This window comes from Cornus florida, unplaced genomic scaffold (genome assembly GCF_030987335.1).
Source record: "Cornus florida cultivar Cherokee Brave unplaced genomic scaffold, ASM3098733v1 CherokeeBrave_3.0.0_Hap2_Chr03, whole genome shotgun sequence".
NCBI lineage: Eukaryota > Viridiplantae > Streptophyta > Magnoliopsida > Cornales > Cornaceae > Cornus > Cornus florida.
Genome location: NW_026775573.1, coordinates 39,793,060 through 39,809,181, shown reverse-complemented (window position 1 = coordinate 39,809,181; position 16,122 = coordinate 39,793,060). Strand labels below are relative to the sequence as shown.

At 34.0% G+C, this 16,122-nt stretch overlaps 1 protein-coding gene across 1 annotated transcript; it reads right to left on the bottom strand.

The window, feature by feature from the left end:
- Window positions 1–1,893: 1,893 nt before the first annotated feature.
- On the bottom strand, window positions 1,894–6,745 carry LOC132301474 (probable serine/threonine-protein kinase WNK4). Its single transcript, XM_059798724.1, has 5 exons — window positions 6,565–6,745; window positions 5,955–6,030; window positions 5,746–5,798; window positions 3,428–3,527; window positions 1,894–3,308 (listed from the first exon to the last, which is right to left on the bottom strand). Exons 1-5 carry the CDS (start codon window positions 6,743–6,745, stop codon window positions 2,108–2,110), a joined length of 1,611 nt encoding a protein of 536 aa, XP_059654707.1. The 3' UTR covers window positions 1,894–2,107.
- Window positions 6,746–16,122: the final 9,377 nt, after the last annotated feature.

The window sequence follows — 16,122 nt, the reverse complement described above, 5'->3', positions numbered from 1 at the left end:
AAAACATTCAACATAGCCTTTTCTTCTTTGGTAAAAACCACGGCCTCTTCCTCTTTGTGAAAAATTTGTGTGTTGATTTTTCTCATCTTCCTAGGAAGAATTTTCATTTTTTGAAAAAGCTCTTCCTCTTCCATGGAAATTAGAACGTCTTCCTCGGAAATGTCCACTCCTTCCACGGCCTCGACCATGGTTGTTACCACGACCTCCCGTAATTGAAACTTGAGATTTAAGAGCTTGGTCAAAAGGAGGAGGAGGATTTCTTTGATTGATCCGAATTTTATGAGCCTTCAAAGTTCCCAATAAATCATCTAGAGAAAGGGAAGAGAGATCTCTAGATTCTTCAATGGCAACTACAACATAATCAAATTTTTTAGGCAAGCTGCGAAGAATTTTTTTCAACCACTCTTTCATCTTCTAAAATTTCTCCATTGGAAGCCATTTGATTTACTATGGATGTAACATTTGTAAAATACTCGGAAATAGATGAATTCTCTACATTTCTAACTTCTCAAATTCCGATCTTAAGGTTTGAAGACTATCTTTTTCACTTTTTCCTCACCTTTGTATGCCGCTTGTATAATCTCCCAAGCTTGCTTGGATTTGGTGGCTTTTGCAATTCTTTCGTAGATCGGCATTTCAATTGTTTGGTAGATTGTGAAAAGTGCCTTGCTATCCTTTTCTCGCTTCTCATTCAAAGCATTCTTTTGTGCTTGAGTTAAATCATCTTCATTTTCGGGTTCATCAAAACCCTCTTCAACAACATTCCATAACTTCATTGATTTGAGCAGCACCTGTACATTGTTGCTCCAATAGTCATAATTGTCTCCATTGAAACAAGGAATAAGAGAAGCCCAATTGCTTGTATTTGCAATGAGATAATTCTTAAATTTTTTCTGCTACCTTCTTGTTTAAAATTGGCTCTGATACCTATTTGTAGGAAAACATAATAGAAGAAGAAAATACTTTAATTTCTGAAATGATACTTTCTATTTCTTTTCTTCATATCTTCAATACAATACATAGGACTGTGTATATGGCTTTGTGGCTACATGAATGCACTAGATACATGAATACTTTAGATACATATTAATTAAGATCTTTTAGTCTTTCAAAGAACATGAACCTAATATATGGCCTTCAATCTTCCAAAAACAATGAACCTTTCAACACTTAATATTCAGAAATTTCTAGAATTTGGTTTAGTGTCCCAACAATATGCATATGGTCCCTGTTTGTTTGAATTTTGGCCCTGCCAACTGTTCAGTGGGTATAGAATCCTCCATACTACTCTAGATAACTCTGGAAGACTTCATAAATTTCTCTCGCCATGCAGCGTCCTACTCAGCACTTGTGTGTTGCTTGCGTGGCATAACCTCCATCGGCGGGACGTCATAATAAGCTACCAAAATCATAAGTTACCAAACAGGACAGTAAGCTAGCAATCTGGTTGCTAAAAAATTATGGGAGAATTTATGAAATGCACTATAATGTTTATGCCAAGCTTATAACACAGGCTAAAAAATCTAACCACCATCACACGTCTCAGCTTTCAATTTGTTTGTTATTTCAAACTAGTGTCAAACAAGCACCAGCTGATGGGGCTACTCTATTAGAATTGTCACTGCACTACCAGGGCCTGAGTTGACCATATTTGAAACAACAGCAGACAAGGCAAGCTAAAAAAATAACAAAAGAGAAGTAAATATACACACACACACACACACACGTATGTGTGTGTGGGTAAGAAATACGTGTGTGTGTGTGTGTAAGAAATAACAAATTCATTATATAATCATTCAAGCAATGCTGAAAGAACATGACACTTTCATTTCTTTAAAAACTGAAACATGTATATTCTGAATTGTATTTGAGAAAATAAAATCTATTTACATCAAAAAAAAAAAAAAAAAAAAAATAGAAAAAAACTGAAGAAGATATCTAATTCTTTTTTATACACCTCTGTCTGGCATCATATATAGCATCCTCCCTCATTCTCAAGAGTTCACAAAGCCGTTGGTAGTATTCCATCTCAATACCATTAAGCTTCAGCTTCAACCGATCATCGTCTGCTTCAGATGGTGAAAAGAGACTTAACAAACTCATCTCCTTAGACAGTGCACAAGCAGCAGAGGGGTATCTCTGAAACCTTCATTAGTTCACTCGATATGACATTCCCCCGAACACTACCTTTTTTGTGTTGATCAGTATTTTCATCATCGGATCTCAAAACAGACAAACTTTGTGAGTTTTGATCATGTTGAAGTACAGCAGAATTCCCATATGAACCTGTTAATCCATTTCCTGATGAATTTTTCCAGTTGGGTACAAGTTTGTCAATCAACCTGTCCATTAACTTGACTAATGATGGCTCATCATCCTCGGACAAAAAATTGAGTTGTTCAACCATCTCACCAGCTATTGAGGGTACAGTGTCAGTATTAAGATCAAACTTAAACTCAATTGTATTCACCTGACCACACAAGTTAGCAACACGCAAGGTCAATGAAACCGAGTTATCATCAGCTTTCTGACCTCTTAATCCGAATCCACTTTTCCCATTGAACCACTGAAACTCTGGAGCTGAAAGATCTGTAAACGTGCTGGCTGAAAGTTTGTTGCTACTTTCTATGTCCATCAGAATAGAATCGGACTTCGGCACATTTATTGGCACAAGAGGATCACAAATAAGCCCCTTTGAATTTGGAGACGAAAGGAAGGGATCTTTCAACAGCTCTGCCACGGACAAACCCAGTGATGTTGGAACCAAACACTTCTCTATAAACTGCCTCACTTGGGGATCTTTCACCCTCTCAAGAGCAGTTGGCTTCATCAACCCAGACAAAACCTTATATACTTGTGCTTGACTTTTGCATTCACTATATAGGTTTTCACAAGAAACCAACTCTAGCAGGCACATTCCAAAGGAACATATATCAAACAGTTGGTAAACCAATTCAGGAGTGCCAACACCACTACTTGGAGAATGCATAACAGAAGCCAACGCAAGACCCCCAATTTTTAACTCTGCACTATTGCCATTCACAAAAATATTCTCACACTTGAGATCTTCATGAATAATGGTGTGACTGTGGAGATAGTGTAAACCTCGGACAATCTGCCTCGCCCACTTCTTAATCGCGACTATATGAAACCTCTTATGCTTTGTATGAAATTGCCTCAAACTCCCAGAAGTGAAGTACTCAGTGATGATGTTGATAGTCTTGTTCTTCTCATCCTCCCACCTGACAATGTTTTCATGTTTCAATGACTTCAGAAGGTGAGCCTCTGAATACAATCTCTCTGCATAATGTTGAATGTGTTGTCGGCATCAGTACTCACTTGGCTCCAAGCAACTTCTACTCCATTAATTGAATCAAACCCATTGTAAACAGTCTTGAATGCTCCTCCCCCCAATATCTCATCATACCGAAGGTATTGGCCGTCCGGAGATTTCTCAACAACAACAGCCTCTTCAATCTTTGCTTTTTCTCTAGCTTTAGATTTTTTCTCCAACAACTCAGTCAAACCTTCCATGGAGTTATATAATCAATCCCAAAACAACAATTTCGATACAAACCCACAAAAGGAGATAACAATTTGAAAACCTAACCAGTTGAGACACTAATTTGGAATCAAAGGAAAATCTATTCAGAAAAGGCCTCAGAAGCAACCAAATAAGAATCAATGGCCGATTCAAACAAAACCAGACGACAGCAAATAAAAATCACACTAATCCCTTCAAAAGCCATCGGTTATATCCATATACCGGGTGTGCATATATATGGAGATAGATTTCAAATAGCGAGAAAAGAAAATCTGGAAAAAAGATGTATAGAAAGAGAAAATACAAAACCCTGGAAATCTTCTTCTTCTTTGGATGCAAAGAGAGGCACTGATCAAACAGATTGAAAACTATGAACCCTAATTTTTGATGTAGTAATATAAAAAATAAAAATAAAAAAACTCGTATACATATATATGTATATCAAATAGGAGTTTAACTTGTGTAGTTATTGTGGAACTAGCTGAGAAATACAGAGTACTAGTATGCGTATTTCCCGCTTTCTTCCCGCCACTACAATCTGGAATTGGTTGTGGAAATGGGTCGGGTTGGTTGAATCATATGAGCTCAAACTCGATCCAATACCGACCAATTAGAATAACATGGGCCCTATATTTTATTATTTACCGAACCCATGGGAATGGTATCAACAGGAATCCAACCAACACGTTTGTTTAGGGTGCAGTAACGAGAAACGTTTTTTGTTTTTTGTTGTCAATCTCTTAAAAAGGCAAAACGAAAACAAAAATCGCATCTAATAAAATGCTTTTTTTTTTTTTTTTTTAACAGAAAACGTTTTCAATTTTTGTGAAGAAATGATGTTTCTTGTGTTTTCGGTACGGTAGCGCAAAAACGTTTTCCCTAATGTTACTATACAGGCACTATTCATTTCAAATAAAATTTATATTATTTGTATTATATAATAAGTTGCATATTAAATGTTAATAAAAATATATATTTTTAATATAGAATAAATTAAATATTGTATATTAATTTCTATTTGATAAAAATATATTTTAATATATAATATATTAAATAATAATGTGAATTATTTTTTGTGACAAAATAATTTTTGATATAGAACATAATGTTATTAAACTAATAAACAATAGATATTTTATATTATTATATATCATATCTATATTATATTATACGTAAATATTAAATTATAATTAATTTACAATATTATAACACAATATATATTTTATTATATATAAGATATATTATTTAATATTTTTTATTCATAATAAATTATCATATGCTAAATATATTATATGTCACATAATAAATGTATACATAATGCATATACATGTATTTATATACATAATTGGTAGGAATATTTTTGTCTTGGTATATCTAATTTTGTACTCATGATGTATTGTGTATTTTTAAGATTTATAATTTTAAATTAAATTTTTTAGATTTATGGCTTTTTGATGTTAATGGAAGTAAGTGTCATGCCTGAGTGGTTAGGTTACAACGTATGTCCGAGAGTTCGTGTTCAAGTTATCTACCCTCCCCTCCAATCAATAAATCCTAAAATTCTTGCCATGAAAAAAATAAAAATAAAAAATTTAAAAAATATTATATATATTTTGTAACAAATATGTTGTATTACTAAATACAATTATTGTTTTATATTTTCAAATTTATGACAACAACAAGTGTTAATAAACATCATTTCTGTTTTCAATTTTCACTCAAGAAAGCAAAATCATGTTTCTGCTTTCTTAAGACTGCAAAAACAAAAAACGAAAACGTTACTAAATGCACAAGTTGTTTTTCGTATTTTTGGAAAATTAATGTTTTTTTTTTTTTTTCTTTTCAAACCATTTATAATGATTTAATTAACATGTTACAACACTATTATGTATTAATGTAAAACAATTAGTAAGGAAAATATTAAAAATATATTACAAATTTACAATTTATTAAAATTGGAGGAAAAATTACTCTCCTCAATTATTAAACACTCAAAGGTTGTATCCCATAAAAATTCGTAAGTTAAAAATTAGTAAGAAAAAAATTCATTGATGTCTTCCATTTCTCGATCAACACCATTCTTTTGATTGTTCCACCTGGTAAGAAAAGTTACACAATAGCTACTACCGTCCCATAAGAGGTAAATATTGCCCGCTTTGTACATTCTTCTCTCCATCATTTTATTCGAAACACATCTGTACAGTTAAGAATGTCCACGCACACACAAGCCTCAATGACTTTTTCTCCAGACGATCTGCGAGGCCACAATAAATGGCACAAACAAATATCAAATTGGTGGAAACTTACGGTTCATACACTTGGCCAAATTTCCAACTCCTACTAGTTTGAACACTTCCACATATTAGCTTAAATGCAAAAAGTCCTCACACCACTCCATGTATCCCTGTACCTAGAGCGTGCATTCTCCATTATCAAAGCTTTAAATGTCTGCATTTGAACCACAAAATCAATTGAACTTTGAAGCTCTTCAAACACATCACAAGGACTCAAAAACAAAGATTACAACTCAATTATATTTTTGAACACCAAATATTCCAACACAGTATAGTTTTTAACCATAGATTTTCTAAATACAGTAGGAAAAAAAGAGAAGATAGCAGACACAGGCAAAGTCTGCTCCAACATTTCACTAACAGTCACCCATCCAAACGATTGGTGCATTGTCAATGTCCGCACCGCACAAAAAGTGGGGAATCAATCTTTGACCTGGCATCCATCAATACCATTCTTTCAATAAGCACACCATCTCCTTGAACGAATCACTTGTGCTTCACTGACTAATTTCTGTAATAAAGGTATGCATTATGGTTCTTCAAACAATGACGATGGGAAGTTATAGAGTACTAGAGGAATGATTTAAGTTCCAATCTGCATCCAATTCAAAATATGCATTTTTTTAATGAGGAGGCTAAGACCATTTTCAACTCACATCATTTACGCGTCAAAACAATAAAAAGGTTGGTTTTTATCGTGTTTGTTTACTCCAGCACACAAGATACCTCTGCAGGTTTTTTTAAAAGCCCGATCAAACATTTTATCAACTATATCATGTCCAAAGTGTTTGGCGAAAATCCCTTCCATGCTAGCTCGTAGGTGCAGTATCAATGTCTGCCCATCAACTGGGGCATTAATCTTTGAACTGTGCTCCATCAACTCCATTCTCAATACTGAAACGCCCATCTTTTTCAACCAGCTGCGCCATCTCCTTGGGGGTGGGAAAATACATTGGCAAGTTGAATGAATCCACTTGATCATCACACACTAATCCCTGTAATACAGGTTTGCGTTACCCGGGTTACACACAAGATCTGACACAAGATTCAAATGCAACAGACTCATCAAAGTTGACAAGATAAAGGATGTTATGTGGAATAGTAATGATAGGGAGTCCAACAGTCGGACAAATCCGATTAATTTTATATGAATATGTGCCTATCAAATGGGAGAGAAGCAAGAAGGGTATTGAAATCATTGGAATCGTGATCATTGAAGAACACTTGGAATTCGAGCATTTTAGGTGGGAGGCCTTGGGAATGGTACTTCTTTTCCATGGCTTGCAGTACATTTTGCATAGCAATGAACCTATTTGGCCCGACTGAACATCCCAAATCTGCTATGCGCAATGTGCTTGAAGTAGAAGCGAGGCTTTTTATGTCAAGCTTCTCTGATATTGCTTCATTGATCAATTCCTTCATAGAATCTGAACCTTCTCTCTGTAAAATAGGCCAGTCATTGCTATCATATCACTGATATCAACAATAACAAGTCCTGTCTGTGCTTGTCATAGTTAAAAACTCGATTCAACTTAGAAAGAGTGTCAAATAGAGTTATATTCATGACTAGATATGTTATAGTGAATAGTTTTAGTACTATAGCCCAAATATAATACAAGTGAACTAACACAAACAAGGTGAGGTAAACATGTGATGAATGGGGTTCTAAGCTAATGATGGACGAACCAATAGAATATTGAGCTCTCTTTGTGCTCTAGTTTTTGAAATATGCAACTCACATTAAGAAATGTGGTTCTGGCAAAATTACTACCATAGAGCACATTCATAGAAAAACAGAGCACCAATGATACCTCCCATTTGAAAAAAATTGAATAAGCTAAAAAAAATTGCTCTCATAAACGCATGAAATACCTGTGCAAAACACAAAACAACCGACTATGTTCAACATATTTAATTGGGTGCTTACCTAGCAAGAATATTTTCATAATTCAAGTTTATGGTATGATTATACATAAAACTCTTATTTTTTTCTCTCACATTATGGTATGTTCTTGGATTTTTGTATTTAGGGTTACACTATAACGTTTGTGTTATAGGGTTACACTACTGATTTGATGCAACTGTGGTTCAAATTAATGCAACCCACCCTGTGTAGATATTGTCCATGAGGAGAAGTTGCCTTTAGTTATGTGTGGATGCCTTTTAAATGTGTAGACGCGTTTGAAAACCGTAAGTACGGAGAATGTGCAAAACGGACAAAATCTACATAGCGTGAGGCAGGTCAACACATTTTAGGATGCAAGTATTTTGGTGCATTTGTGCAACAAGCAAGATTGAATAGTAACCAATGGTTATTAGTCCAAAGGAGAGGTTGAGTGTTCGAGTATGCTAGAGGCAATATTGTGAGTATGTGTGCGTGTACTTGAACTTTCGGAAAGAATATATATATATATATATATATATATATATTTATTTATTTATTTATTGAGTATAGTATAAGAATTTTTTTTGGGCGCCTTTAACTTGAATAAGAATAGTTGGTTTCTTTTTTGGCTTTAATTTGTATAGCTGATTATGGGGACTCACCATATTGACCAAATCCATGAGGCAGGAACTGAGAAAATTGTGAGATATTAATTATTTTTTGGCAATTATCGTAGACATAACAAGTCCAAGTTGAGTTGTAGTTGTAATACTTGTTTTACAAGTCATTGAGGTCGACAGGGACTACAGTTTTGGGAAGAGGTTTGAACTTACCATATTTGAAGAGTTTATGAAGAGAAGGGTAAGAACACTATTATAGGAAGGAATATGAACAAGGTTGGACATTCTACCTTACCATGTTGATCTACAATTCCCGTAGAATGAAACAAGGCTGAAAGAACTCGAAATTCAAGTTTGCCAACCTTGAACCTGTTCAGCTTCCTTGAACCGGTTCAAGATGTTCAAGTTTGATACACTGCCAAACTTGAACCGGTTCAACCTCCTTGAACCGGTTCAAGATGTCCTGTTTGCAATACAACTTCAGTTTCCTTTTTCTGAATTATTTCCCAGTTGGTCTAGAATTGTACCAAATCCTATGCACGAAATTTACCTTATTTTCAGAGGAATTAGGTCATTCTATACTCTATATAAACCATGTCATAGACATTGGTTTATTCACGACTTTTACATTATTATTCAGATATTATTCAAAGCCTTAGGAAGATTATTTTTGTAGAAAATCAGAGTTGATTTTTCTGATATCTTTCTAGAATACATATACATAAACACAGAGTTTAGAGTTGTGGTGTTCGAATTCTGATCATGATCATACAGGTGGATTAACATCGATCAGACGAAGCAGATCTTCTTCGATATCATTCAGACAATTGAAGAACAGAAGTAAACGCAGTCACACTTTGAAAGGGTTGGAGCATTCGAGAAGTGTTGTATGATCTACCTGCTACTCTTTTATAAATATCAAGTGTAAGCCTGAGGTTAAGTTGCTGTTGGACGGGGAGTCACAAAGTTAGAGGATCGTCAGCGGTTGGTGTGGTGTAGAACGATAGGGTATGAGCCAGAGTCAAAGTTCGGTATACTTTGTTTCAAATATAGTGGATTGGTTTACTTTGAACTACATAAGTCCACGAGGTTTTTCCCATTACAGTTGACGTATTTTATCAACTGGGGTTTCCTCGCTAAAATCCTGGTGTCATCTCTAACTTTATACTTTGCTTTATTTTATCTGCATGTGATTAACTGTTTAATTGTTAAAATAAGTAAAGTTGGTAGCGACACAGATCTATTTAAAAAACCCTAAAACTTTCCTAAATACATTCCGCTGCGTACGACTCACAAATTGGTATCAGAGCCATTTTCGATACATTGAGTTGATCCTTGTTGGAAAGTTTAGTTTTGTTTTCAAAAACTATTTAATCATGTCTTATGCGTTGAAAGAAGGCGGTTCTAATCAACGTGGTCCTTTATTTGAAGGAGATAATTATAATTTTTGGAAATCAAAGATGAGAGCCTATTTGCAAAATTCTGGTGGTAAAACTTGGGCAATAGTTGAATATGGCTATACACCTCCTATAGTAGATACAACTGTGGATGGTAAAATAGTCAAAGAGTTAAAAGATACTTTTGCTTTTACTGTTATTGAAACAGAGTGTAATGATGCTAATTGCAAAGTTTTATATTCAATTATTAATTCTGTTGTTCCATTTGAATATACTAGAATTTCTGATTTTGTAAAACTGCTAAAAAACCTTGGGATATTTTGCACGTTACTCATGAAGGAACTTCAAAAGTGAAGTTGTCCAAAATTTAGTTGCTTTCTTATAAATTTGGCAACATTGTGATGAAAGAAGATGAATCATTTTCTAATTTTTATTCTAGTCTTCTTGAAATAATTTCTAAACTGCATCACTTAGGGAAAAAAGTTAGTGATAAAAAAATCTGTGAGAAAATCTTAAGGTTTTTACCTAAAAGATTCCAGATTAGGGTTGAAATCATCTCTGAACATTGGGATTTGACTACCTGTCAAGTTGATGAGATGGTAGGTTCATTAAAAACTTTTGAGATGCAGAATTTTGATTTAAGTCAGAAGGAGAAGAATCTTGCTTTAAAATCTACACAGGTTGAGAATTCTATGAATGATGACTCTGATGATGATATTGCATTCTTGCCAAGGCAATTCAATTAGATTTTGCAAAGGCAACAGAGGAGAAGGAATAGCAACATGGCTAATCCTCAAAATTTTGACAAGACGTAAAAGTTTAGGTTTAATGAGAAAAAATAGAAGAATCAAAAGAAACTGAATTTACTTGCCGGAATTGTGGTGGCAAAGGTCATGCATCCAATGTTTATCCTAGTCCTAGGAAAGAACAAAATGATAGGAATAAAGGAAAAACAATGAAAGTTTATATGATTGAAAAGTCTACTTTAAGTGATAGTGATTCTCCTCAGGATGATACTAATGATTTTTTTTATGTCGCTTTTCTTGATAGGGGTTCTCCTGTCGTTCATTTATCTGACTCTGACAGTTCAGATAATGAAGATAGTGAAGTTCTTGATGAACAGGTTGAAGAGGATGAAAAGGATGATGAAAGACTGAAGAAGATGGTCAGAGAAACCATTGAGACCAAACAGGTAATCAATAAGCTAGCAAATGAGCTTATCCAAGCAAAAGGAGAGAATGAAGATCTAAAGAAACAGATTGATGAATGCAAAAGGAAGGCTGTTGAAAGCAAGTCTGTCATTACTGAGCTTAAAAAATAGATCATCATTCTTGAGGATAAGGTAAATGTTGCTAACTCATTAAAGGAATGTCTTGCTTTGAAAAATGATTATCATGAAATTGAATTGAAATCTGAAAAAGATAAACTGAAGGGTTCAATATGAGTCAAAACAGTTTGAATAAGATAATCAATATGGGTAAGGATGTGAATGATAAAATAGGGTTAGGGTTTGTGAAAGGGTCTTCTAGTAATCAAGGTAAAACAATGTTTGTCAAACTTGCTTTTATGCCTAAACCATGTTTGCCTGATGCATCACATTCTGCTATGTCTTATATGCCTAAATTGTTGCATTGCATTTTTTGTGGAAAAAATGGACATAAGTATAACTCATGCCTTTATAGGAAAAAGAAAGATGTTTTGAAAATTGATTCTCAAAATTCTCATGCTAAGAACAAGGTGCATTCTAAAGGAAAAAAGAAATTGACACCTAAGGTTCCTAGAACAGAAATTTTGCCTAAAAAAGAGGTAAAGAGAGAAAAAGAATTTCAGGAAGTACGAGTGAGAACTGTGTGGATCAAAAAGTCTGATTTGATCAATTATGTGCCTGTTGAGTCCATAGAACAAGTTTCCAAGAGGACTTCACCTGTAAACTAAGTTTTACAAAATTCAGTGATCATAGCTTGGGTTTAAAAGAAAATTTTTTGGCCATTGGATCACTTGTTAGGGTTTGGTTAGGGTTTGATTTTCTGATCATAATTTTCTTGATATGCATGTAGAAATTCTTTTGAAGAATTTATGATCTATCTTTGAATGCAAATAGAGACACACGATAATTTGAATAAAAATAAATTTTTGGTCTGTAATCTATACAGTGAAAGATGATTTGCAGTGTTTAGGGGATTTTTAGATTTGAATCTCTTAAGTTCATAGACTTTTGTGCACTAGTCCATCTTTGACAAATTTGGTTGAAAATCTTTTGATTTGTTGACTAGGGTTTATTGTTCACAAAAGGTATAAAGGTTTTTGTTTAAAAAATAGGAGCTAAAAACAAAATAAAAAGATTGAAAAAAATTAGCTTGAAAAGAAATAAAAAAAAAATACTGAATAAGTTGCTAAGGAAAAGGCTACCTATTGAGATTTATCGAAAGCTCCCATTAAACTGTGAATTGAAGCTAAAAGTGGAGATAAGTTGAGTTGGGAAATTGCTGACTACTCTTTAGAGTGAAAGCCGCCTTGTTTAAAAACAAAAGATTGCTCAAAACAATTTTATCTTGATGCTTTTCGATCAATAAGGTTTAGACAATGATCTGTTAAAATTCAACTGAAGATGGATTAGATTGGATTTCACACACACACATGAACTTGCTAGATTAATTTCTAAGTTTTTCAGTAAATTTTGCAAGTTTGATTTCATATTGTGATTACTTTCTAAGATTTGAAATTATTTGAAAAATCTATAGAGTCAAAGATTTGTTCTCTGAGATAATCTTAAAATTCTCTGAAAGGGTTTTGAATCATGTGTTGACTGAATGATTTTAATGATTGGTGATTTTGTTTTTTTGTTTTTTTTTTTTTTTTAAAAAAAAATTCCAAGAAAAAAATTGAAATGTTTGAAAAATTCAAAAAGATTTTGATTTTTAGGATTTTAGTTTGTTTTTGTTGCTTGTTTTTATCACCGATGTGTTAAAAAAAAATTTCTGGAAATTAATTGTAAAAGCTTTTAAAAAATACACTGTTGTTTCAAGACTAGAAGTCTTGAACCGGTTCATTAGGAGTTGAATTGGTTCCAGATTGTCACTAGGACAAGCCTAAAGTGATTGTCCATCTTGAACCGGTTCAAGATGGCTGAACCGGTTCAAGTCTTGTGCACTAAAGTGCACTGCCCTTCTTGAACTGGTACAAGAAGGTTGAACCCCTTCAAGAACACAGGATTTGGGGTTTAAATCATGCTTTGGGTCTTGTTTGTTGCAACATCACTCAATCTCTCTTGCTTTCTCTCACTCTACATCTCACATATATATATCCATATGCATCATATCAATTTCTTTTATTCATCCATGATATATAATTGATCAGTGCATAGTCTATATGAGATTGAAGACACGAATTGAAGATTGTGAGGGTTGAAAGTTGAAAAATGGTTTAAGTGAGTTTTGTGGAGGTTGGGATTTCAACTTAGAGGATTGGTTAATTGTTTGAGTTGATTGTCTAGCTTGAAGCTTAATTGTGCTTGTGGAATCCGAATTTGCAATAGTTATTGATTTTGTGGAAGATTGAAGATTGAATCAAACTTTACTATATAACACTTTTTAGGTTGCACACCAATTGTTTGATAAAAGTCCTTAAAGAGTTACAAGCTTCAAATTGGAAAATTTTCTAAAGAAAATGGCTTTTAAACTGACTAAAGAAGCTAAAGGGAAAGGGATTGCGAATCCTAGACCACCAAAGAGGTCCAGAACCGGCATCTCCATTCAAGAACCTCAAAGTGGTTCTCAAGCTCTAAGCATGGCTTCTACTAGATATCCTTCAGTTTCTAGCACTGGAAGGATTGAATTTACAACATCAAATTTTTACAATGAAGAGGCTTGGACAGTGTATAACTCTGTTTACAAGGATGGGCCAATCAAAATAGAGAGAAATGTTAATCTTCAGAAGCTACAAGACACTGTTGGACAAGCTCTAGTGAACTACATTAAAGCTCATCATTGGCTTTACTTTACTAGACTTGGTAAAGGCGTTTATTGTCCGGATATGATTATCTATTTCTATGCTAATATCCGTGAAGTTCATGACTCCCACTTTGTTGTATCTTTGTTTGGGAATGATTATACAGTTAATGAGCAGGATATCGCTTTTATTCTTGGCCTTCCAGAAAATCATCAATTGACAGGACATACTTTGCCTTTGACAGTTACAGAACCTGATTTTTCCCAGATCGTACCAAAGATCTGTGTGCCTAACTCTTATGTGAACCTAGATACGATCCCAGCCAGATTTCTGACAGATGAAGCTGCATTCTTCAACTTGTTTGCTATGGCAAATATGGGCTACTTCGAGAAAAAAGATGAATTGACTTTGGAGCGGGCATAAGTATTGTATTTTCTTGCCAACAATCAAAATATTTTGCTTGACCACTCTATTCTGCAGCTCATCATTGCTCATTACAAGAAAAATTCGCGCAAATACTCTTCTCCATTTTTGATGATAATCATGGAAATTCTAAAAAAGAAGAATGTGCCGATTCCTCCAAGGGCTAATCATAAGCCTATCATGACTGAGTTAGACCCTCGTACTTTGAACAAATCAAAAACTGCTCGGGAGAACGCTAGAAAGGCGAGGAGATCTGTTGATGAGTGACCGTCACAAATTTCAGAAACTTCTCAGCTGTTTGCTTCAAGGGAGTTTTCATGAAAACTGATGCAAATCTTATGTATTCCCATCTATTTCAACATCAGAATTCATTCTTTGAGAAGATAATGGTTGAGATCTGAGATCTCAAATTACAGGTAGCTCAGTTGAGAGGATAGCCATTTGGGTTTCTAGAGGAGGATGTCTATAGGCCTGTGCCTCCAGATCCGTCTCTACAAGCTGAAGATGAGGGAGATGATGAAGATGAGCCTGAGTATACTGATGAAGATGAGGAGGATGGGGATGAAGAAGCAAGTGGTGGAGATTAGGGATGATGTTTCTCATCTTTGAGTTGTTGAGAAGATATGGTGCTGTTTTTTTTTTTTTTTTAATTTTAATTTTATTTTATTTTTATCATGTATTATGACATCATGTTTTGTTTATTATTGCACAACTTGTCTATGCTTTTAGATATTCTTAGAATATGCTTTCCTAGACTTACTTCTGCTTATCCGAATTGTGTTTTAATTGACATCTATGACTTAAATTTTACTATTCTATTATTATTTTCACTCCTTTGTCAATTTGTTAAAAAAAAGGGGGAGTCTGCATGTGAATGTGATGTTAAGAGGGGAGATAAAATTGGATATTTACTTAAGGACGAGTTTTTATAAATTTTTATTTGGGGGAGTTTTTATAAATTTTTATTTATTAAACTTCACTGGTAGTTGTTGCTTGATAGTGTGCAGGAAACAGGTCAAGTTTTGCATCCAAGATGAACAGTATTCATTTTTTTTTTTTTTTTTTTTTTTTTTTTTTTTTTTTTTTACACAAACAACAAATAATGTAATTTAGTTTTCTGCTTTGGGTAGATTGCAAAATTTTTTTAGGGGTTTTGCCATGAAATTGCCAAAGGAGGAGATTGTGAGATATTAATTATTTTTTGGCAATTATCGTAGACATAACAAGTCCAAGTTGAGTTGTAGTTGTAATACTTGTTTTACAAGTCATCAAGGTCGATAGGGACTACAGAATTAGGAGGAGGTTTGAACTTACCATATTTGAAGAGTTTATGAAGAAAAGGATAAGAACGCCATTATAGGAAGGAATATGAACAAGGTTGGACATTCTACCTTACCATGTTGATCTACAATTCTCGTAGAATGAAATAAGGCTGAAAGAACTCGAAATTCAAGTCTGCCAACCTTGAACCGGTTCAAGATGTTCAAGTTTGATACACTGCCAAACTTGAACCGGTTCAGCCTATTTGAACTGGTTCAAGATGTCCTGTTTGCAATACAACTTCAGTTTTCTTTTTCTGAATTATTTCCCAGTTGGTCTAGAATTGAACCAAATCCTATGCACGAAATTTATCTTATTTTCAGAGGGATTAGGTCATTCTATACTCTATATAAACCATGTCATATACATTGGTTTATTCACGACTTTTACATTATTATTCAGATATTATTCAAAGCCTTGGAAGATTATTTTTGCAGAAAATCAGAGTTGATTTTTCTGATATCTTTCTAGAACACATACACATAAACACAGAGTTTAGAGTTGTGATGTTCGAATTCTGATTGTGATCATATAGGCATATTAACATCGATCAGACGAAGCAGATATTCTTCGATATCATTAAGACAATTGAAGAATAGAAGTAAACGCAGTCACACTTTAAAAGGGTTGGAGCATTCGAGGAGTGTTGTCTGATCTACCTACTACTCTTCTACAAATATCAAGTGTAAGC